Raw genomic sequence first — 22,461 nt, 5'->3', positions numbered from 1 at the left:
ACTCATACATCACATTTCGAACCGGGTTGGTTTTTTAAAAGATGGGCCTAGAATCGCGCTAAAGAGACCCGATTACTTGCCTATGTTTCCCGTACGTGGTTGTTTTTTTTCTTGCAGAAAATGGCGTCATCGGTCTCTTTTGTTTCTGCAACTGCGAGGGGAAACGCATTGTTTTCTGAAGTAAAAACTGACCTCGAACCTTGTTGTAGGGGTACTTAACTTAGAGCACCAGGGTCATCAAACGACTAGTTTCATGTTTTATCGTTTTAATATGATTTTGTAGTTAATGGAAGGCCGTGGAAAGACGCGCAAAGCCGGAAGGGTCACCAGTCCTGTGCGCCAAGCTGCTACTTGGAAAAGGTGGCACCGACCCGCAAAGCGCACATTTTGCAGCTGAGTATTGTCCCGTTTTGGGGAGGTTCTGGTAAACTGTACTCCGGCGGGCACATTGCATATTTAGATTTTTTGTCAGTTACAGGGCCCTCCTCGTGAAAAGTGTTTAGGTAAACATATTCGGTTCTTTGGATGTATTTTGTTTGGTACAGCCCGCTTTTACGCTGCACTCCCCTGCCATGCAGCAATCTGTAAAGGGGGCCTCTCTTTTACGGTTTGAAAGGTGCATTTTGTACTTGGCTTTTCCTTTGATCAAGTTAATCTGGCCTTTTGTGGACCTAAATAGTAGCGTTTTGGGCTGACAATGTAGCCGTGTAAAGGAGATTTCAGGGGATAATGGGGCGATGCAAATCGTGCCATGAGAATGGCAAAATGCTTTTTTTTTTTTTTTTTTTTTTTTTTTTTTTGGAATTCAATTCAAAGTTTCATTTATTCCTACAGCACTTGAGCAAACAAACGTTTATGCATAAAGCGTTTCCAGCACTTTGCATTGGTAAGTGACAATACAGCAATTTAATTAAATGCTGATGTCAAGTATTACAAATAAAAACTACCTATGAGTTTTGTAATTATTGTTATTATTTTTAATACTGTGTGTACTGCGTGATTAAATGTTTTAATTTGGGGTTTCATATTATAATATAAGGCATGCGCGTAGATAGCATTTGAAAACGAGTTGTGCCAATGTTGTCACCTGCAGTGGTCCTCGTCTTACCTGCTACAGACTTGACAGAGAGACGACTGGGAAACAATAAACGGGAGCGTTATTACGTATTTAATCAAGTCATATTTCTGTTGTTTATGGAATCTTAAAAAGCGAACGACGACTCTAACAATACACCCAGTAGTTCCTGGATATGTTTGAAAAACAGAAACTGACTAAACTGCGCCAAGCTGTGAGCAGAATACAGAATGTTTTCTATTCAATTATTTTTATTTGTAACTTTCTGTCATTTGTATCGTAACATGCCAGGACGACTTTTGCATATTAAACTATCATACATGTATACTGTGTAAAAACGTTTTGTTCTTGTTAGGAGAGCATTTGTGCTTTGTGAACAGTGATCTAACTTTTACATTTTAATATGAGCATGCATACATTTTTGTCATCAGTCATTCACGTGAGGTATAATTCTGCGTTGTGGTGATACGGATAATGTGTGTGGAAAGGGGAGTGGTCATTTGCTTGTACTGTACAACAACATCTCATTTTCGCTGTAGATTAATTCAGAAAGCTTGTGGAATGTTGCATAGCAGTAGAGACTAGCAAGTAAAAAGATTGATCTGGGAAATGTGTTATGCAGTGTAAACCGAATAGTTAATTGGTGAGTTTCAACAACAGTTCTCCATCCTTATTCTTTTGCAGTATAAGTTTCAGCCTTAAGTTGGTACTGCAAGTCTCCTAAAATACAGTATGTTATTTTAAAATGTTGTGTGAAACATTTAGTGGCAGCTGCTTTATAGTGTTAGATGATTTATTAAGTCTAATCCTGTGCATTTGCTGTAATAGTCTAGATCTATTGTATACTTTTAATTTTGTAACTTTTATTATATAACTCCTTTTGGACATGCTGTGGTAACCATTTATACCACAGTACAGTGTGTACACCAGTTATTGCTGTGCCGTGCATAAAGTGGGAAGTAGAACATAATAAAGTTGTAGGTTTGCAAGGCCAAGTCTGCCCTTGTCATGGTGAAACACCAGCTTAGTAAGACCAATTTTGGGGTTCCTTGTCATGCCAAGTGAATAAAAGAGCACACTATATAAAGCCACATGGCAAGTGTCTGGAATTTCTCCTACCCTACTTTGTTGGCCCATCTTCTCATCTTAATACATTTTCTATAGGGCAACAAGCAAATTGTTTGATAATATTGCATGTGTAAGTAATGCACACTTTTAAGGTTTCATTTACCTAGTCTCACTGGAGATGCATTCTTTTAGATTTGTTACTTGCAATTTCTCTGAATGAACATTAACAATAATAAATCCTCTTCATAGTGTTTATGAAAAATCTGTGTTTCTGTTGGCACAAAAGCCTGTATTCCAAAATGATATATTTAATGACAGATACATTTGTGTAAAATGGAACAAAACATAGTTTAATACTATATATATATATATATATATATATATATATATATATATATATATATATATTAGTACCAGTCAAAATTTGAGTACACCTGCTTGAAACCAGGTTTTTCATGATTATCTATGCTTTTAACTGTATAAACTTGTCTATAAACACTTAATATTTCATTATATGATACCTGTACTTATATAAGTTGATAATCATAAGTGAACTGCATTAAAAAAAATAATTTTTAAATGAAAATGTAAATCTTGTCAATTTCAATGAACTGGTCACCCAGAGCAAGGGGATTTCAGTCTGAAGCCTGTCGGTTTAAAGTCTGAAATGTGTATAACACAGTGTTAGAACACTGGCCTAAGTATACAAGTGTCTTTGTTAGATGTTCTCTGAATTAACTAGCATGTTACCTAATTAACCTTTTGTCACCAATTATTGTTAACAGGTGAGGGTCCATGATTACTATAAATATAGGTAGCATAGACACAAGTATGTCAGTCCTGAATGTAAGGGAGCAAAAAATGGCAAAATACGCTCTTAAGCAAAGAAAAAAGACAGTCTGTAATTACTTTAAGAAATGAAGGTCAATCTTTAAGACAAATCGCAAAAACTTTGCAAGTGTCTGTAACTGCTGTGGCCAAAACCATCAAACGATTTGAAGAAACTGGCACTTGTGAGGACTGAACAAGGTCAGGCAGGCCAAGGGCGAAACCAACGATTAACTGACTCTGAAATACAAGCTCAGCTAAATGTTACTAGAAGTACAGATGTTTCAACATCAACTGTTCAGAGGAGATTGTGTGAAGCTGGCTTAAGAGTTGCTGCAAAGAAACCATTGTTAAGAGTGCAGAATAAGAGGAAGAGACTCGCCTGGGCCAAAAAACACAGAAACTGGATGTTTGAGGAGTGGAAGTTGGTCTTATGGACCACTGAGTCAAAATTTGAAATATTTGGGTCCAACCGCCGAGTATTTGTAAGATACAGAGAGGGTGAGCGCATGAGTTCTGCATGTGTGGTTCCCACTGTCAGTCATGGAGGAGGCAGTGTCATGGTCATGTCATGCTTTGCTGGTGACAGTGTTGGTGATCTTTACCAAGTCCATGGCAAGCTCAATCAGCATGGCTAACATAGCATACTTCAGAGGCATGCCATTCCATCAGGATTACGGCTAGTTGGGCAGTCCTTCATTCTTCAGCAAGATAATGACCCGAAACACACCTCAAAGTTGTGCAAGAACTATCTGGTGAAGAAGGAAAGTGAAGGACAACTCAATCTAATGACCTGGCCTGCCCAGTCTCCAGACCTCAATCCCATAGAACTTGTATGGGATGAACTGGACAGAAGAGTCAAAACAAAGCTACCCACAAGTGCCCTACATCTCTGGGAATTGCTGCAGAAGAGCTGGGAAGACATGTCGGGTGATTTCCTGCTGAAACTTTTTAACCAAATGCCACGTGTTTGTGAGGCTGTTATTAAGGCAAAGAGTGGCTGTTTTGAGGAATCCAAGATTTAGAGACAATTTTTAACGTGTTTTCATTTTCAAGTATTTACAGAAACGTATGTGATGTAAAACTTTGTCAATTATGGAAAAAATCCCTAGTTTCCAGCAAGTGTATTCAAATTTTTGACTGGTACTCTGTGTGTGTGTGTGTGTGTATGTATGTATATATGTATATATATATATATATATAATATTAATTTGATATTCATGTTATTGCACATTACATTTAAAAAAAGAAACCGAGCCAGTGTGCTGTTGGTTGTGGCTACAGTTTTGTGTCTTGAGTGGCGTACTGTAGAGGGTGTTACTGCTATGATAAAAAAAAATGCCTGATTGCTTTTTTTTGGTTTTTGGTTGTTTGACTTTTTTAAAGCTACAGTAAGTGAATCACTGAGAGCTTTAATACTAAAAACCTGATGGGCTGCAAGAATATCCTCCAAGTTTATCATTCTTCTCATGCAGACTTTTTATATATTTTCTTAAACTGGTTATGACATGGCATAGTGGTGCTATCTCAGTAAATGAATGTAGCCTCTAAATAGATTTCTGTACCACCTAGGCCTAGTTCTCTTTCCCTCTATCCAAATAAACCAAACTTAATACAGCAAGGTGCCTTATTGTAATTTTCATCTAGTGTTTTAACTTTGCTGACAGGACACCTATGGGAATGAGAGGGTGTCTCAGTATGTTTGTCCTGTGTAAATATGCACAATAATTATTTACAAACATTAAGGGGAAGTGATGCACAATAATTCAGTTACAGTATATGGTAAAGCACATGGCACTATAACCTGGTGCTGGAACAAATATCTGAATATTCAAACGACGATTTTTTGACATGTATTTCTGATGCAAAAATCAGACGTTCGTATTCGCTGGAAATTACAAAAATACCTTTTACTTATTTACCACCTCGCCAGAAGTTGCACTACAGTTTAAAAAAATGGCAAATTAAAAAGAGCTCAGTGTGATATGTGAGATATATAACACCACCAGATCAACACAGCAGTTCTTGAGTTTCTATTTAAAAGTTTGACAGCAAAAAGTAAACCAACCAGATTATGTGTGCAGACGCATAGTGATATCTACGAAAGGCCATTTGGGTCAAAAACGCATTGCTGCTTTACAATGAATCGGAATCTCATGGGACAGAAAAAAAAGGCAAACACATCATTCAGAATGCCACACTTAAACAGTGCCAAACTTGCTGGAAATGTTGTATAGTGATTTTTATAAATTTTATATATTACATATTTTTTTTGTCTTTATGGAATGTAATAAACGAGAACCAAACGCATTTTTTTCCCCCTTCATTTTACGCCATTTCTACATTTGTTTTATTTGAAGTCTTTTAAAGTTACAGTTCAGTTTTCGTTTGCTTGTTCAGCTGCAAAAAGGCACAAGTAAACCTTATTTTATTACTTTATGAAAATGTGTCTATGGCGACTGTTTTACTGTGAAGAAACGGCAAAGGCAAGGAATGAAAAATAAAATAAAATGTGGTGTCAGTTTTATGTACTATTAATTTCGGGAATAACAAAACAACGTTTAACTTGACAGGGGCCACGCCCCCCCTGCCCCTGCTGCTATGCTGTCTCTGTCTGCGTTCTGCTTTCTTTTTATTACTTTTTGAAAACAAACTAATAGTTAAATTGAGCGAATATCTGAACATGAAAATCCTGTGTTCGTCCCAGCACTACTAATGGATTTGCATCATTCACTTTTTTATTAAGTAAATCTCTGAGTGATACTCCTTGTTATAGGTTATACAATAGCTCTTATTGCCTGGCCCAGCACTGCAGTAACCTAGTCTGCTGCTATCATTGTTTGACCACCAAGGACAGCAATATGCTTTCCTTTTTTATTGCCAAATAAGTCTGCTTGCTGCTCTGTTATTGCAAAAGAAAATCTCACAAGAATGCAGGTACAGTTTTTACTGTCAGCATTCTCAGACAGTTGGATTTATGCAGTACTTTGTGAATTCCCTCCAAAGAAAATAGTTTGGCTTTAGCCTAACAAGATAACTAAGGCTTTGGTGATACTGCAGCAGCTCGGTTTGAGCAACTACTAAGGTTTTTTTTAAATACCTTTGTGGTCTTCGTTTGTTGGCATGGGGAATAATAATTTGATTTGCAAAACTGTTTACTGTTCTGCTTATTATACTTTTGCATATTAATAGTGACACTGTGAGTGTGTGTATGTGTGTATGTATGTATGTATGTATGTATGTATACTTACATACATGGTAAACTCTCTGGGTAATAATGGTTTACAGTTCTGAGTTGACATAGGCAGACCTGCAGGTGCTTGGTCAGCCACAGGGGTTGCTGGTGCGTGGTGAGCCAAGGATTCCCCAGCCAACCTAAACCGTCTGTACCAATTGTGCACTGCCCCCTGGGAACTCCTGACCACGGTCGGCAGTGACATAACCTGGGTTCGAACTGGCAATCACCAAGCTGCAGGGCGCCACTTGGGAGCCCTAGTTGGGCTGTTTCTATAATCGTTTCAAATACGGTGACCGACTCATTTAATCTAAATGAAGATGGCTATAAATACATATTAAGGTTTAAAATACATATTTACATATTTTTATGGACAGAAATATCGTAAATGAACTCCCATGCATGGCTAGATATTTGATTTTCATACTCTAAACAAAGAGCTGTGACAATATCCGTGATATGCTTTATAAAATGGTAGAACTGTACAGTATGTTTCAGAATTTAAGAATCTATATACGTAAATGTCAGTGATTCCGGTGTAAACTTTATTAAATAAAAATGCATGTGTCAGGACGTGGATAAATAATTACTGTCATGAGTGTTTGGCAGCCCTTTCCAATTCGGAGACCAGCAGAGACTTCTCTTAACTGATGCAAGTGACTTAACAACAGAAAAAAAAATATATATATAAAAAATATGTATGTGTGTGTGTGTGTGTGTGTGTTATCATGAGGACCCAGTGAATCATTTGGGAAAAGCACTGTTACTTGGAGGGCAGGGAAAGAAATGTGAGTGATGTAAATCCGTTTTGCACCAAACTGAGGGTCTTCGCTGGGCGTAGATGGAGGGAGATTGGCTGGGTATACTTCACCTGATCACACTTATGTCTATGCAGAGAATCCTTAAGGAGTGGAGTGCAGTTTGGATTGAATTCTTAGGCTTACCGCATTATATTGAAAATTTGTCTTGACATGGCAGTAGAACAAATGCTTCCTAAACTGCTACTGTATTTAGATACCTCCTAATGCTGATTGATTTCAGTAAAGAGCTGGCTGCTGTTAAGACAGCAAACCAAGCATATTATCCATGCCTGTAAAGCCATATCTCTGTGTGGCAGTTATGAAATAGAGGAGGGAAAATGATACCCAGCAAATGGAGGGGACAATAGTGCACACCTACAGTATCAGTATGAAACAAGAGACTGAGACAGAGCTGCCACCTTTTTAAGGGGCTAATAATGCAGTACTTCTGGAAAATTGACATTGCTGACCGGAGCTACCAACTGGACTTGTTTCACCTGATCAGGCTCCCTGGATTGCTATTGAAAATAAGTCAATACATCCCTAATGTCTATGTAATGGGTGTCTTATTACCGGCTGTATAATTTGATGACATTTTAAACACTTTGCACTTTTTGTATTTGTTTTCTTAACCACTTCTGGAAGTATTTATTTCAAGATGCTTCCCATATACCCTGTGCACCAGTTTCCAAAACCATGACAAGTGATAGCCATCAATACCACCAACTACGTACATATGGCAGAGTGATGACCTTTTTTTTTTTTGTGTTTTATTTATTTTGCTCTGGTCATGCATAGCCAACCCCCCACCTCACACACACATTTGAAGTGGGATTTTCAGTGACGCATTGGGGTCCAGTGTCTTTGTCAAAATGAGTTTGTTCAGCTTCATTGGTTTCATCTTAAGTATTCCATAAGGAAATAGGCTGCTAAAGTCTGCCTGCTCCTGGTGTTTGTACAGCACACCTAAAATCTACCTGTCCAAAGCTTTCTTAAATATTATTCTTCCATTAATACTGTAATTATGTAAAATAACAGTATGTAGTTTAACAGAGAGCTTGAGGCTTTTCGATGGAATATATTCAGTTAAGATGTGTTTAGTGTCACAGCAGTAGGGCAGCAACTTCTAAACAACCTTTCCCTGTTGGATACAATGTTTCTATGTGCTGCTCTTTTCGTTCCAGTGCAGTCTTATGCACAAGTAATCCATTCCTCTGAAATACACTGAGCACCTAGTTAGGGTTTTATGGTGCACTCGGTACATGACAAACCACAAACCCTAATCCTTTTTTTTTTTTTTTTTTCTTTGACACATTTATAAGCTGAAGGGTCCAACAGCCTAAAAAATAAAAATCTCCTTGGGCTGTCTTTGAGGGTGTGGTATGCACATCAAAAGTCGTCTTCTTTGCACTTTCAGCGACACCACCTTTATTCCAAATTCAATACCCTGATACGTAGCTTGTTTTTTTTTTAGTTATTTATTGTGCATTCTGTAGTCCTTTTTAGCACCTTTTCGTGTTTGGGGTGGAGAGGAGCTCAACAATATTGTCACCTGGGTTTAACTACTGTAAGTAATAATCCAAACAGAAAAGAAAAAAAACACTGGTAAGGATCCAGATGAATCGTCTTTCCCAGAAACATGTGATTAATCTGTTTTGATTAATGGCCGAGTAACATATTTAAAAAAATCAGCTACACTCTTGATCTCCTAATACACGGCAGTACTAACCACAAGACCATTTTTATTATTATTATTATTATTATTATTATTATTATTATTATTATTATTATTATTATTATTATTTATTTCTTAGCAGATGCACTTACCCAGGGCAACTTACAGTTGTATACAAAAAATAGGTACATATCAAGAATTACAGTACAATTAAGATCAAGTTACAAAATAGTTTAGTCCTAATAAGAGCAAGTACAAAATACAGTACAATTTGATATCGAGGCAGTTCAAGAGCAGTAACAGTGTTGATAGTTAGATATGAGTGCAAGTGAAATAAAAAATACTACAGGGTTGGGTTAAGTGCAGGATTAAATACAGTAACATAGGGAGCAGATAAGTGCAAGTTGAAGTGCATTAAGGCAGAGTGCTGTATTGTCCGGAAGGGAAGAGTTGAGTTTTACAGGTGTTGTCTGAAGAGGTGTGTCTTGAGGCGCCGGAGGGTGGTCAGGAACTGGGCAATCCTGACATAATAGGAAGGTTGTTCCACCACTGTGGGGCGAGGGTGGAGAAGGAGCGGGCTCTGGAGGCAGAGGAGGGTAGAGGAGGTACAGCCAGTCTTCTAGTGCAGGCAGAGCGGAGAGGTCGGGTGTGGGTATAGGGAGAGACGAGGGTCTGGAGGTAGCTGGGTGCAGTCTGGTCAAGGCATCGGTAGGTGAGTACAAGAGTCTTGAACTGGATGCGAGCGCTGATCGGGAGCCAGTGCAGTGAGCAGAGCAGTGGCGTAGTGTGGGAGAAGCGAGGCAGAGAGAACACCAGGTGAGCAGTGGAGTTCTGGATGAGCTGGAGCGGACAGGTGGCGGACGCAGGGAGGCCAGCCAGGAGGGAGTTGTAGTAGTCTAGGAGGGAGAATACCAGGGCCTGGACGAGGAGTTGTGTGGAGTAGTTGGTGAGGAAGAGTTGGATGTTAGCAAGTCATGTTGCATGATCTTTTAGACAAATTGATTTTCAGAAAATTAGAATTTCAGTTTTTGTTCTTTTGAAAGCTATTGACATTTCTATTGCAAATAATGATGCAGTTCCTGTACTGCATTACCATCCTCAAGTATAAATCCCATTAGAAACAAAAGGAAATAGCACCTCAAAGAGAAGTTCTTTAGCCACACAAGTGTTTACTTTTTATAATATCCGCCATCACTGCGGCACTAGAGCAGTCTCATACACGATGGACTACTGATGATAAATTACTAAAATTAATGCGTTAAAAAAATATGCATGTGACCGGTTATACGTCTAGCATATTATTAAACGCTTTACCACATTTTTTGAGTTTTATACATTTAAAATTCTCATCCCTAACTATATTATAACCTCTACCTTGCATATCACACTGAGATCTTTTTCATTTACCATTTTTTAAACTAATTCATGTTTTAGGAATTGTTACTTAACAAGCTAGGACAGCAATGCTCAGTATGGGTTTAGAAAAGCAGAGAGGAAGGGAGGTGGGTAACCCATAAATACCCTAAAATGTATACAAGGGTGGTAAATGTTCTAGGAAAATGCACACTTCACTTCAGTAATAATAGAACGGACAATTCTGCAAATTTTAGGTCAATGATGCCTAGGTACTGTAACTAATTAGAATTGAAATCTCTAATGACAGACGTCACATCAGTCTGTATGCCCTTCACACAGCACATTAGGGCAAGCACAGGTCAGCGTTTATTGCCCAGAGTGAAGCGTTTCTATTGATGGAGGTGTAATGGACCTATTTTGTACATTTCATGTATTGTCATTATTATCCGTAGCAGGGTCGCATCAGGAATGAGCGAATTGAAGAGACAGACGCTGTAATTTTAAGTGCTGTTGTGCACATTTATTAAACTAACAAACAAAGAAAGGAACAAGGGCCAAAATAAACAGTTCAAACAAAAGAAGACAAAACAATACATGGTGGGCATTCACCGTCACTATAAAGTTATCTAAACGGAGCACACAGTTTACACGCCTCAAACAACACCTTCCCCCGACAAAGGATTGTTTCCCTTTTTTTATACATGTGGTCACTCCCCAATTAGCACTCAATTACTTAATGGGAAATGACCAGGCCTGTTATTGTTGGCAGGGGCAGATTCAACCCCATCCCTGCTAACATTACATATTTATATTTAGGACTTTCACGCTGCCACATTAACATTATCTTCTATAATTGTTGTGGAAAGTTAATTTTACATTGCTATCCTATTTATTATTGCCAAAAGTATACTGCTAATGGCCACTGGCATTAGCACAAACTGTAATTAATTACGGGTATAGATCAACTTTTCTTTTAAGTATTGGTATCTTTTTTCAGTGCATACTATTTGAAATGGTCTATACTGTTTAATTAAAAAATGTACAGAACAATGTTATTTGACCTAATTTTGTTTACTGTTTTCCTTTGTAGAAATCTATGGTGCTTGGTGTTGCAGTAACCACTGGGAACTTGTTAGCTTTCATTTTTTTCTGTCTCCCTCTGCTGGCTTTAGGAAGATACTCAAGTTATATTTCGGAATTAGAAAATTAAAGGTGTATACCATCGTTTATGTATACAGCCTTCTTTCAAATGTACTAATGTATGTTTAGACAGTTACAGTACACGTCTCAGTTAAGATTGAAATGATTGTGCTATGAAGGCACTCTTTATTTTATTGTGGAGTGTAAGGGTGTGGTTTGATCATTGGACATGCTAAAATTTGTGAAGCATTCGAATTACACCAAGCACCTACTCCTATAAATATTTCATGCAAAGTTCATGTTTGAGAAATTAAAAGTATTCCATGTGTAAATAATGTTAGACTTTCCCAGTCTAATTGCATAGCATGGTAACTCCCATGTTCTTAACGTAAATAGTTAACAGGTAAGAATGAAATAATGTTTATGACAATGCCCTAGCTATACTGTAATCACAGTAGCTATGGAGCACCATCATTTTGATTTAATCCTCTGGTTAATTTTAATATTCCGGTAACTCACTGTAATGTCTTGATGGCCCGCTGAGGAAATTTACTACAAAGTTGGAATTAAATTAAGGGAAGACTTCAAAACTGTAATCAAAGAAGCTCCCAATGGAAAATAGTGACACCGTCGCAAAGGAGCAAAAAGCTTAGAAAATGACATTGTTCTGTCTAAATTACAGTCATTTAGGCTACATTATAATGCCACAGAGGTCACACTAGGTTGGAAAACTAGAGTCGTATCACTTTAGTTTCCCAGCCGGGGTTTAGTGCATTTACATGTTTAGGCCAGGGAACCTTGCCTTTGTCTAATGAATATATAAAAGGAAGGTGGGACTATGCAGATGTTCGAAAAAGTCACACCTCTCAATTTCTGACATGCTGTAGGTGTCTACATGTTAGGGGATGGGTATTGGTAAAAACAAAGTTCAGTTCACAACATTTAGCTATTTTTTGTTTACACACAACATTATATTAATTTTATCCCGTTAATAAAATAATTTAGCAAACAGATGTCATAGCCTATGTGAGCACAGGTCTGGAGCAGCCTCAACAGTCAAGTAAAATAAAATATGACCTGAACTGTAAATATATATGTATATATTTTTCACAAAAAAAACTAACATTTGCAAAAAAAAAACTACACACTAACCTTTTTACGACTAAGTCCCATCGTTGTGATGTGCTTTATTTCAAACAATGTTCTTATTGTTAAACAGGTTGAACTGAACTGAAGGTTGCTGTCCTGTGGTGAAAACGATGGAGAAATCTCCCTCTGCCATTAGGAAGACATCACACTTCTTGCGTAACCAGGTAGACCAGACTTTCAATGCTGTTGTGTTTGTTTTTTTAACAAAATAATACATTGTATTTAACATGTTGGTCTGATTCTCACGTCTTTGGAAATGTAAGTCTACTCTCTATTTGCATACAATAAGCAACACATATCCTAACAGCCTGCATTTAAAAAAATATCTATTTTGTAAACTGCCAGTTTTAAACACAGTTTAGTTGATAGTCCTACTGTTGCATTGTTTGTATGTAGCATTCAGCTGTTCACACATGCTACATTCCTCATGACCAGTAAGGTTCAAGTTTAAAGGACATTTTTTTTTGCTGAGCGCTGTGATGGTTACAGTGTGAATGCAGAGAGGAAAAGCATAACCAGATATAGGTACTGTTAAATGGTAAGGGCTTTATAACAAGCTGTGTCCTTTTTGTTTGGAAGATTTAGACTATACTGCATGCAAGTGCTGCCTGATCAAATAACACCAATGTTAATTTAAGTATACAAATCAGCACTGTTTCACTCCCCCACCATTGTTTCAGATCAATCCAATAAGGTGTTTAGAAGTTCTAAGCCTCACAAGCTTTCAGAGCAAACATCCATGCAGCTCACACACATACCGGTAACCAGAGCTCCAGATAAGGTTGAGGGTCACGGAGTCATTTACTCTCCAATTTAGACACTGAGTGAAATGTATTTTGGGTGAGTTAAATGCAGCATTACCCTGAAGTCACCACTACTTTCAATAAGTACTGTACATACCTGATGCTAACTTTCATGGGGTATGCCTTAACTAACTTAATTTTACTTTGAGCCGCTGTAAAGCAAACACAGAAACAACTTTTATACCAACTCTGCAGATTGACAAAAGGCCTGTGTGCACTTACTATATATTTATAAAGAAACAATGAGATTGTATTGCCTATTGGTCTTCCGAAAGCTATCCAGAATATAGAATATATAGAATCTAAAACACAAACACGCATTGCAAGTGAGTGGATTCAACCATACATTCGTTTTTGATAACATTTTTTTTTTTTAAATTGAAAATGCAGAGTTATTAATTACATGTTTCTTGCAATACCTAGGCAGGCTACAATGAGCTGTCTCAGCATTCCTGTGATCCATTCTCAAACTACCGCATGCAAGGAGCCAACCAAGTACAAGAAGCTTGATAATAGGCGAACTCAAGCTGTGGAGCAAAATTGCTATGCGTGAAATTTAAAATCATGCAGAATTCATATTGCTTTCAATGTGAAAAAAATAAATAATAAAAAATCTGGAGCGCTGTCGGTAACTAATGATAGAGTAATCCAAAGGCTCAAAGGGGGGGGGGGGGTATATATATATATATATATATATAAAAAAATAAATTTCATAAGTCACAGATATGAAACCTAAACAATTAGTTTGTTTATTTTGAAACATAATGCAGTAGTAGTCAGGCATGCAGTACTTTATAGTGTACATTAGGTGTGTCTGTAAAGTGTTAATGGAGTCGTTGCTGTTTATTAGGTAAATGTTCTCTTTTTTCTTGAATTATTTATCTTGGTAGTTTCTGTGATTTCTGTTCAGTTGTTTTCACATTTATCTGTCTGTACACCACTAATTCAAGAGATCAAAAGGCTTTAAATAGTGCTTTTAAAGTGGAAAGAGTAATTAACTTTCAAATAATTAAAAACGCGCTTCTGTGTCTCATGTCAGCACACCAGTAAAAATGACTCTGACGTGGAGGATAATAAACCACGGACACAAAGAACTCCTCTGAAAGACAAGTGCTGTCAGACAGAGCACCATCACCATGGCTGCTGTGAACCAGGTAACCGTCTACGTTTTAAACGTCATAAGCTCTAGGGATCGGGAAGCAAGTGCTTTTATTTCACACATGGTTCTAGGCTTCTGTGCAATACCATTTAAAATCTGATGTAAACAAAAGAATCGTGTTGACAGTCAGGTTTGTTTACATTCTTCACTGTTAGCTGTAGGGATGTCACATATATTATAAGACATGCATTATTCACTTAAGTTATTTTTTTTTTCATAAACTCTAATGGGAAGAAAGTAGAGTACACATGAGTTTAACTGGAGATTTTTTTCCCCTTATTTTTGGTAGAATGAACATGATTGTTCACTGCAGTGTTAAACTGCAAAGTTTTTATTTGGATTCCCTTATTGGAAATATTAAAATAACTTCAGTGAAATGTGTTTTGGGGGTGTAACACACTTGGATTAGAATGCGCATGTTAAGTGCTTGTTCTCAAACGTAAAAACAATGTTTATGAATATGTTTACTTGTAACGGAAATTTTAGTTAACCTTTTTTGTTAATAGATTGATTAAGCACTGTTTTTGCAGTTGGCAGCTTTAGCATTTACATAAAACAATGCTGATCTCATTACTGGATTATACTGTGCTATACAATGGAACTGTTTCATAGTGGAATATCGTTAAGCTATACTCAGCTAGTTGAAATATTTCCGCAGTTACCTTTTTTTTTTTTTGTACTTGTTTGCATTACTAATTAATTAAACTTGCAGGTTCACAATAACAAAGAACAGTTTTTCATGTTTTAGTTGTATAGGGATACGTATTGTATCGTAACCCATGCATTGAGGTGTGAGTCGTAGTGAACCCAAACATGCACATCCCTACTTATTTGATAGTACAATGATTTTTTAAATACATCTTACTGTCAAAAGTGACTGAGAACAGGCGTAACAGTATAATTAAATCCTAGTGAAATCAAAGTACAAGAAAATGATTCCTGCCTGTTCCATCAAGTCAGAGTGACAAAAAATGAAATGAGTTTGTGCACAATATTTCTGGATTTGTTTTAGTGCTTCAACTAATAGGAGCATAGCGTAACTCTCTTATTCTCTTGCACTGGCAGAATATGACAAAAGATAACGGCAGATAGCAAATTATCTATAATTTGCGGGCTAAGAGGAACATATTAAGCAGAGACAGGCAATTCCTGGATAAGTAGTGAATGAAAGAGAGATTGAAAAATCTATGAAATTGCTGGATCACAGGTTAATGTGATGGCAGTGCAGCATATTATGGGGCTGTGCATACAATGAGTAGTAGTCTACCCCAAAAAAACATCACTGGAAGGCTTATGATTTGGTTGCAAAATTAGGATTTCCCATCATCCTCCTGCTTGCTGGTAAATCCATCTCTTAAATATGTGAGCAGGAGGATGATGGGAAATGAAGTTCTGAGAGGTCCATGCGGATACATGGGAACCCATCTTGAGGCAGGGAGTGCAATTTAAAAGTTTAAAAGAGTGGTTAAAATGTAAAAAAATAAAAATAAAAAATAAATACATTAAAACAATACACACCGTGCATAAACAGTTGTAGCAACACATGGGAACATGGGATTCAATAAAATAGAAAGGTCCTTATGTGCCCTTTTAAGTTAACCCTAAGTAACAGCCATTATTTTTGCCTCTTCCATTGTGATAGACCGAAACACACCTCACAGCTAATTTCATAGTACACAGCGATTTAAGCTTTTTGATTGTGTTTGCTTTAATTTTATTAACGTTAGTTTGTCTGTTACTTTTATTATTATTGTTATTATAGTTTATTAACAGACACTTGCCTATTGTTTTGCTTTTACTTTTTTAGTAAATTTCATATGTTGATGGACGTGCGTCGTGACAAGTAATACATGAGTATTTTCTTTGATTCATATTGTGTGTGGTGGCTAACTCCGTCTGAGAACACTTCACTTGCTTCCTAAGGTGTGTTCTAGACAGGAGAGTACTGTACTTGGAGATGGATATTATTTTAATGATTTGGGTATTTATCACATTTACTATACAGCATGAGTGCCCTACATACCTCAGTAATGCTATCCTACAGTACACTGACTCAGTAGAGTTGGTACAGTATATCCTGTGATAAAGGCTTTACTTTTTCAACCTCAGCACAGCTCAACCTCCAGCCACTGCATGGAACTGAAAGCAACCTGTAGTTTTTAAAAGGGCCTGTTTATCATTTTGATGAAATAGACAAGGACCTGCACTTTCTAAATAAAATTCTGTGTAATTTTTTAATAATAATAATTGGGAAAAATACTTGTATCCTGATGCTGTCCCAGGCTTTTGATTTATCTATCTATCTATGAATGTCTGAAAAATGTATTACATACTTCACAATGTCTGCTTTTTGTTGAAATGCACTTAGCTTTGAAATACACTGTTGAACTACAGTGCATACCACTAGTAATTTTAATGCAAAGCTGGTGTCAGATGCAAATCAGGTGATGGTATTATTTAAAAAAAGTAAGATTCATGTTTAAGTTTAGATGGTAAACAATTTAAAGACCTGTAATATGCACCTATGTTAAGGATTTCCCATGCTGTTGTTGGCAATTTTAAGCATTAAGGATGTACAGTGTAGAAAGACCTGATGCATGTTTTATGACAGCAATTCATAACTTCAGACACCAAGTCATAAATCCTGAGGGACTGCACAGCTATGGTCAAAGGATTGAGATGTTCAATATATATAGATGTATATATATATATATATATATATATAATAATATATATATATTACAAACACAGATTTGACAGATACAGAGGTGCCGTCACAGATAAAGTGGGGAGCGCCACAAGACTAGTGTAGGACCAATAGACCTGTGCATAAAACCCCTTCATTTTGTTTGTTGCAAACACAAGGGCAGCTCTTACTGCAAGTAACATTCTATAAAGAGGTCAATGTAAAGCACCTGACTTTTTCCTGAGCGTCTGTTACTGCAGCTGAGGTATGACGTACAGGAGGGTAAAATCACAAATCTCCATATCCTTCCACTGTAGTAACGTGCCCATAAATATTAACCCATTAGCTATCACTCACCAAAGCAGGTGTCTGAGAAACAAAATAAATATATGAATTTGTTAATTCACAGAACAAAACTTGGCAAGAAATATTTTTTTCTGCCAAATAAAACAATTAAACCCTGGCATCATTTTCTCAACCACCTGGCTGAGCAAACAGACAAAGGTTTAAAAGCATTTGGCAAGAGCAGTGCATGTTTTTATTGCTGTTCTGTTGCTGGTCAAGCACAACAGTTTGTGTTGAAAGAGTCATATTTGTAACACTAAAACAGTGAGAAGAAACACAAGTAAATACTGCACTCTTGTTCCTGCATCTTCAATGAATGCTACGATGTGCGCGTGTGTTTCACTTTTACTTTCATATGTGATCCTGTTTTTCAAGTACTACAAAAACACCTAACAGGATTATTTTACATCTCTATTGATAACCAATTTAATTTCCAATCAATACTCTGCAATCACAATAAACCAGATATTTTTTTTGAATGTACAGCTAGAAAAATAGTTTGGCTTGTTTGCCAGATATCCATGATGTAATTAAGAAATAGAGATGGTTTAACAATGCTAATTACAGCCGGGAGCAATTATTTATTTATTAATTACATACACCACAAACATTCAAACAACTGAAGCGCACATATGAATATATATATATATATATATATATATATATATATATATATATATATATATATATATATATATATATATATATATATATATATATATATATATATATATATATATATATATATATATATATATATATATATATATATGTGTGTGTGTGTGTAATGAACATTTATTTACAAATCAAAACAAGAAAATGTAAATAAATAAACATCTGAACAGACTTCGGTTTACAACATACGGTACATATTTTATAAACTGAAACGATAGCAATACATTTTTTACTTTAACAGCAATCGGTTTATTATCAGATGAGCAAAAGCAACTGAACAATGTAGATAAATAAACTTAGAAAAATAAATTATTTTACAGACGCGCACAGCACAAGACGTGAAAAAAAGTAATTTATTTTTCTTTTTTTCGACAAAAGGGTATTCCTTTACCTTGAGTCAGACTGTTCACAGTCAATACAGGTAATGTGCTTCTCTACGCCGCCTTTCTGTACATGGCACTGCTGTCCGAAGTTTTATTTTTTATTTCACTTGCCAATCTGGCATTGGCATCTGCGGCTCTCAGCTGGGTTGCCAGCTTCAGCTGTGGATACAGGCTTGGCAGTCTCCCTCTGTTCCAAATGCTTCTTAAGAGGGTCCTGTGCTAACTGTAAAATATATTCTGTCCTTGGTGAATTCTTCTGTGTGCATTCTTTGTAAAGTATCTAGGAGTTGATGGCTGCTAGATCCAATACACTGTAAAACGCCTGAACAGACCACAGTTGGGAGCCAGCTTTCACGGAATACTTCGTGCCATCTGATCCAAAACATCAACTCCATATTTTGTTGCATAGTAAAACTCCACAGTCTCTGCTGTTTATTATTACTAGTCCCGTTGCTAATCGTAACGCATCTGGCAAGCTGCAGGTGCCAGCTTTCAAAAAGGCTGATTGAAAACAATAGACTGTCAGTCATTCACTCAGACAGAGAGTAGAGACTAATCTGATTATAGCTAAACGCATTGTGTAAATAAAAATAATAAATTAGAAAACTGTTCTGTATAATCAAAATACAATTGTTTTCTGTGTGGCCGTCAATGTGACTGCTCCTGGGGCTTTTAAGTATTGTATATCTCCTTTATTTCTGCACTCCTGCGTTTCAGGCTTTGTGAGAATGTTTAATACATACGGACAGAAAGGTACATGAACGCGCAGCCCCATATGTGTTACACGACTGGAGAAAATGTCATTTTACTGCACACACACACCTAAATAAACAGATTACTGCAGCTTGTTTCTTAACAGAAAAACAAACGTGCAAACCCTTTTATCATGCAAACCCTTACATGCTACTGTTTAACTCTGAATCGATTAGTATTTGCTTCTCACATTGATAGCAATTATTTTAATTCTAGATTTGTAAGGTCTACAGAAAAAAAAAAAAAAAAAATTACCTGATTAAATAAACTCTCGTGGGTATCAACTTTCTGTCATGCTGGATCGGTGCTGCCGATTCAATCTGGCCACACTGTTATTTTCCTTTCCCATAGGCATAGAAAGCGAATTCTAATTTAAGTTAAGCACTGTAAGAACAAAAACACGTTAATACGTAACAGCGCCACGTTGCTGCACTGAGGACAAACTATATGGTCGTCCGTCCTGTTGGAAAAGTGCAGGGGCAATGGCCCGGGCCCTTAAATGATGTTATATATATATATATATATATATATATATATATATATATATATATATATATATATATATATATATATCATATGCAATCAAAGAAACTGCAAAATGATATCGCAAGTCTACTGGAATCAATAATAGTAGTACAGTTTTTCATGTTAGAATATCACATTTTTGTCAGTTTAAGTATATGGAAAATAACAATTCAATATGTTAACATTATTCAGCCGGTTTCATTTTACTTTATGAAGTAAAATGTGTTAATTCTGTACAGTGATCTTTTGGCCATAGTGTAGTTAATTACCTCAAAATTATATCTTGAATTATAAAAAGCGCTAAGTAGTATCATATGCTCTGTACTTCTGGTTAGTGTTTTAAAACAAACTTAAAGGAACAAATTTCTTTTGAATGCAAGTCCATGGAACCCTCATTGATTTACACTTCAGTGAAGGCTGTATCTGTAGACTGTGAATTAAGCACAGTAGGGTAGGCTCAGCAGTTACACTTCCAGCACTTCCTATCTATGAAAACATTGTATATGCATGTTTTCAGGGTTATTAAACACATCAGGTTAAATTTCCAATGCTTGCGATTATGTCCCCTGGATTGGTGCCATACTGTAGTCATGTAGCTTTTTGGTTTCCACCAGATAAGATGCTTTATTGCTTTTTCCTTGAAAAGTAGTGTATTCTATAGTACACAGTTTGCCAGTGGTCATTTTTATAACATTAATTCTCTCATTGGTCCCACATACAGTATTGTTTGAACAAGTTACAAGAAACTACATGAAGTATTTCTGTTTTACATGCACATCTAATTTTGTCCTCATTTTAAATAATCATGGTCGTTGATTGATTCCTGTCTGTGTAGTAAATTAAATGTTTTAGAATAAGCATATTGGCCAAACAATAAATAACTTTAGAGTTAAACTGCTTTAATTAGTAAAGTCATTTCATTATCAAACATTACATGTGGAACGGTGCCCTGGTGTTGCAGAGCCCTAATGATTTAATTGTAAATAAAGGCAAATTAACCAGAACGGCATACAAGCTTAGACCTAATTAGCATTTTGCATAATGAGATACCATAACTCTGGCAGCTGACCTTTCATGATGAGCTTGACAGACTGTTAGATGTAATTGCTTAAATCAGTTGAACTGTCAGTTTTATTGACACTAATGAATTATATGTTTGAAAAAAACACTACATTTTACAGCCTGTGAATGAAAAGAAAGGCAGGCAGATGAATACATTAAACAACATGTGTGTGTGTGTATGCGTGCGCATTCTTAGACACCTGTTCTCAACTGCAAATATTCCAATATGCTATGCTTTGTCGGCTTTTTGCACGACTCAAATGCTCACAGAGACTGCATTTAACAGATGCTTTTAGGAAGTCTATCTCAATAGCTCAAATCAAACCGGGCCATGATCTTCAAATATATTTTGAAAATGTTTTGTAAAGTATTAGATTTACCTAAGAAATCACTTTAAAGTTCTAGAATGTGTAACATCTCTTAATTCATTTCAGCTTATTACTGTAAACGGAGAGATCTGAAGTTTTCTCTGAAATTTGTGTCATTCCGATTTATAGAGCGATATTTAACTTGGTTCTAGTTTGCGTCTTTTCTTGCTGTCTGCAAACATTTTCTGCCCAAGGGAATGGCAGCTTTGAAATGTGAATGAGAACGTGATGGGAGTGGCAGCTTTGAAATGTGAATGAGATAATGTGATGGGAGTGGCAGCTTTGAAGTGTGAATGAGATAATGTGATGGGAGTGGCAGCTTTGAATTGTGAATGAGATAATGTGATGGGAGTGGCAGCTTTGAATTGTGAATGAGATAATGTGATGGGAGTGGCAGCTGTGAATGAGATAATGTGATGGGAGTGGCAGCTTTGAATTGTGAATGAGATAATGTGATGGGAGTGGCAGCTTTGAAGTGTGAATGAGATAATGTGATGGGAGTGGCAGCTTTGAAGTGTGAATGAGATAATGTGATGGGAGTGGCAGCTTTGAATTGTGAATGAGATAATGTGATGGGAGTGGGAGATATGGGAGTGGCAGCTTTGAAGTGTGAATGAGATAATGTGATGGGAGTGGCAGCTTTGAAGTGTGAATGAGATAATGTGATGGGAGTGGCAGCTTTGAAGTGTGAATGAGATAATGTGATGGGAGTGGCAGCTTTGAAGTGTGAATGAGATAACGTGATTTGTTTTTTGTTTTTATAGCCTATATTATGGAGCCTGGCGATCCTCCTTTAATACAGCAGCAACTACAAACATCGAAATCTGGCATTCAGCAAATCATTGAGTGCTTCCGATCAGGTATTGACAAGTTCTTCATTGGAATAATTGTAGTGGTTTCTATCATGCATTGTTATACACAATAAAACATAACTGCACACCTTCAAGAAGTCTGCTAAGTGGTTCTTTAGTGTGAATAAATTTGATTGCGTGCTAAGCCATACCAGTTATTTTGTCCATCAGGATAACTTAATAAGATAACTAAAATGCAGTGTGAATAATATGTATACAATAATATTTTATCTGTTGCTAGGTATGTTAAGTGTTTATTTGTTTATCTAAAGGAACTGCACAGCTTAAGAATATTTTACTGAAGGAAGTGGATACCATTTTTGAATGTAAACTCTGTCGAAGTCTCTTTCGAGGATTGCCAAACCTGATCACACACAAGGAGTTCTATTGCTTTCCCAGGCTAAAGTTGGACAATGGTGAGTAATGGCAATTTATCCTTGTTCCTTATTCAATTAAGAATATTAATTGTTTTGACCGAATCAGACCAGACACACTTTTTTTGTCCCGTAACAGATCGATCTAAAT

At 36.5% G+C, this 22,461-nt stretch overlaps 1 protein-coding gene across 2 annotated transcripts in view; it reads left to right on the top strand.

Moving 5' to 3' along the window:
- znf800a (zinc finger protein 800a) overlaps positions 1–22,461 on the top strand; it is a 29,317-nt gene that overhangs the window by 207 nt on the left and 6,649 nt on the right. Inside the window, exons 1-5 of one of the 2 annotated variants that reach the window (XM_041257612.1) lie at positions 819–886; positions 12,397–12,490; positions 14,169–14,283; positions 21,850–21,945; positions 22,209–22,352. In XM_041257612.1, coding sequence (XP_041113546.1) covers positions 12,437–12,490; positions 14,169–14,283; positions 21,850–21,945; positions 22,209–22,352 — 409 coding nt within the window. In that variant the 5' untranslated portion in view covers positions 819–886; positions 12,397–12,436. Of the gene's footprint in view, positions 1–818; positions 887–12,396; positions 12,491–14,168; positions 14,284–21,849; positions 21,946–22,208; positions 22,353–22,461 lie in introns of those variants that run through there. The other variant, XM_041257611.1, reaches the window with a different exon arrangement.

The sequence above is a fragment of the Polyodon spathula genome, chromosome 8, assembly GCF_017654505.1.
Source record: "Polyodon spathula isolate WHYD16114869_AA chromosome 8, ASM1765450v1, whole genome shotgun sequence".
NCBI lineage: Eukaryota > Metazoa > Chordata > Actinopteri > Acipenseriformes > Polyodontidae > Polyodon > Polyodon spathula.
The sequence above is the reverse complement of the archived record's forward strand: the minus strand, read 5'-3'. Positions and strand labels throughout refer to the sequence as shown.